Raw genomic sequence first — 1,754 nt, 5'->3', positions numbered from 1 at the left:
TTTTCCAAAAAGGCAAAACTCTATAGAGCCTGTAAAGAGGGGCAGACTGGTGCAGGCCAGCTGGGAGACCCTGCCAGAGAGCGGTCTTGCAGGGGCTGCCATACGAAGGGTGCATTGAGCAGATATTTAGGGTGTCTCTGACCATATCCCAACCTGTTTCTCTTTCCTCCAGACTTGCAGAGATGGAAAGCCAGAACTGTTCCTTCTTCAATGACAGCCTGTCCCCTGATGATAGCCTGTGAGTTCTGCCTCCTTTCCCTCCTCCTCACCTCCTGCTGAGCCAGGGCTCCTGTGGCTCCATCCCTGCCTGGCCAGGGCACAGAAATGCTTTCCTTCCCAGTTCCTTTGAGTCTGGGGCTCTTGGGCATCCCCAGCTACCCAGGGGTGCTGAGCTACTTCTGAGCTCTAGACCTGGAGCAGCCAGAACGAGCTCCCATATGAAACCACCTCCTTCCAGGCTGTCCTTCCCCAAGGGCACACAAATCACTTGAGACTGATGTTCCTCACTAAGGTGTTTCTCCACCTGCTGCAACAGGGATGAGGACCAGTACCTGCTGCGCCATTCCAGCCCCATCACTGACAGAGAGCCTGGGGGCAGCCAGCAGGTTCCGGCAAGCCTCAACATGGATGACAAGGGAGAGCTGGAGCGAATCCTGGCCCACTTAGAAGATGAAAACAGGTAGGGGCATGGGCAACTCTGAAAGTGGGGTTTATAGCCTAAGAGGAAGGGGCTGGAGAAGCCTGGCAGAGCACAGAGCTCAGAGACCTGAGTGGGCTGGTTTGGAGGGAGTCTAGGCTGAGCCCTAAAACCTTCATGGGAGCACGCGGTGAGGGTGTGCTCTCCAAGGAAGGGAGAAGACTCTGTTCCCCAAAATGTTCCTGCTCCCATCCCCAGAACCTGTTCCCCTCCTGAACCCCAAACTGGTTGAAGTGAGCCCAGGGCACTGCTGTCTTTCTTGTCACTGAGCCCCTCACAAACAGTGGTGGTGCTGCTCTGGACTACAGGAGGTGAGGCATTGGGCAGGGCAGCTTGGCTCAGGAGGAGGTTATGCTTTCCCTGCCCTTGTTCTCGGCCTCTTAGGAAGCAGTTACATGTCTTTTTGTAAACCACCCAAGTGGGGAAGAGCTGCAGGCAGGCCACCCTGCAGTGCAGGGCCAAAGTCCAGGAGCATGCTGGGCCTCAAGCTTCACATGTGGCAAAGCCTCCAGGGATGTTTTGTCTCTAAGTCATGGGCCGTCCCCAGTGCACAGTGGTCGGGTGTTTCCAGCAGTCTCTAGAAAGGGTGGTGATGCTGACCTAAGCTATCTTGCAGGATCCTCCAGGGAGAGCTGAGACGTTTGAAATGGCAGCATGATGAGGCGGTGGAGTCTCCAACCTTGGCTACAGGCTCCCCTGAATCAGTGCAAGACCCACATAATGATGAGCTCCTGGCAGAAGCACGAATCCTTCGGCAGCACAAGAGCCGCCTGGAGACCCGCATGCAGATCCTAGAGGACCACAACAAGCAGCTGGAGTCCCAGCTGCACCGGCTGAGGGAGCTGCTGCTGCAGGTACTCTCAGGGCAAGGACCTGGGGAAGCCCATCCTTGGGGTGGGCTGTGCCATAACAGAGCTGGGGCAGTGGCAGAAAGTGATGGTCAGAAGCGGGGGAGGACAAGGACAGAGGATCATGACAAGCCCCCTTCTCTCCCCAGCCTCCAGTAGAGTCAGATGGCAACGGTTAAGCAGCCTCTTCCTTGGCTTCATCTCCGTAT

At 56.3% G+C, this 1,754-nt stretch overlaps 1 protein-coding gene across 1 annotated transcript in view; it reads left to right on the top strand.

Moving 5' to 3' along the window:
* DRP2 (dystrophin related protein 2) overlaps positions 1-1,754 on the top strand; it is a 14,295-nt gene that overhangs the window by 12,132 nt on the left and 409 nt on the right. The window contains exons 17-20 of the mRNA XM_009331637.1: positions 173-238; positions 536-679; positions 1,314-1,551; positions 1,695-1,719. Of these exons, the coding sequence (XP_009329912.1) occupies positions 173-238; positions 536-679; positions 1,314-1,551; positions 1,695-1,719 (473 nt within the window). The remainder of the gene's footprint in view (positions 1-172; positions 239-535; positions 680-1,313; positions 1,552-1,694; positions 1,720-1,754) is intronic.

Source organism: Pygoscelis adeliae, unplaced genomic scaffold (assembly GCF_000699105.1).
Source record: "Pygoscelis adeliae isolate BGI_AS28 unplaced genomic scaffold, ASM69910v1 Scaffold79, whole genome shotgun sequence".
NCBI lineage: Eukaryota > Metazoa > Chordata > Aves > Sphenisciformes > Spheniscidae > Pygoscelis > Pygoscelis adeliae.
This window is presented reverse-complemented; position numbering and strand designations above follow the sequence as displayed.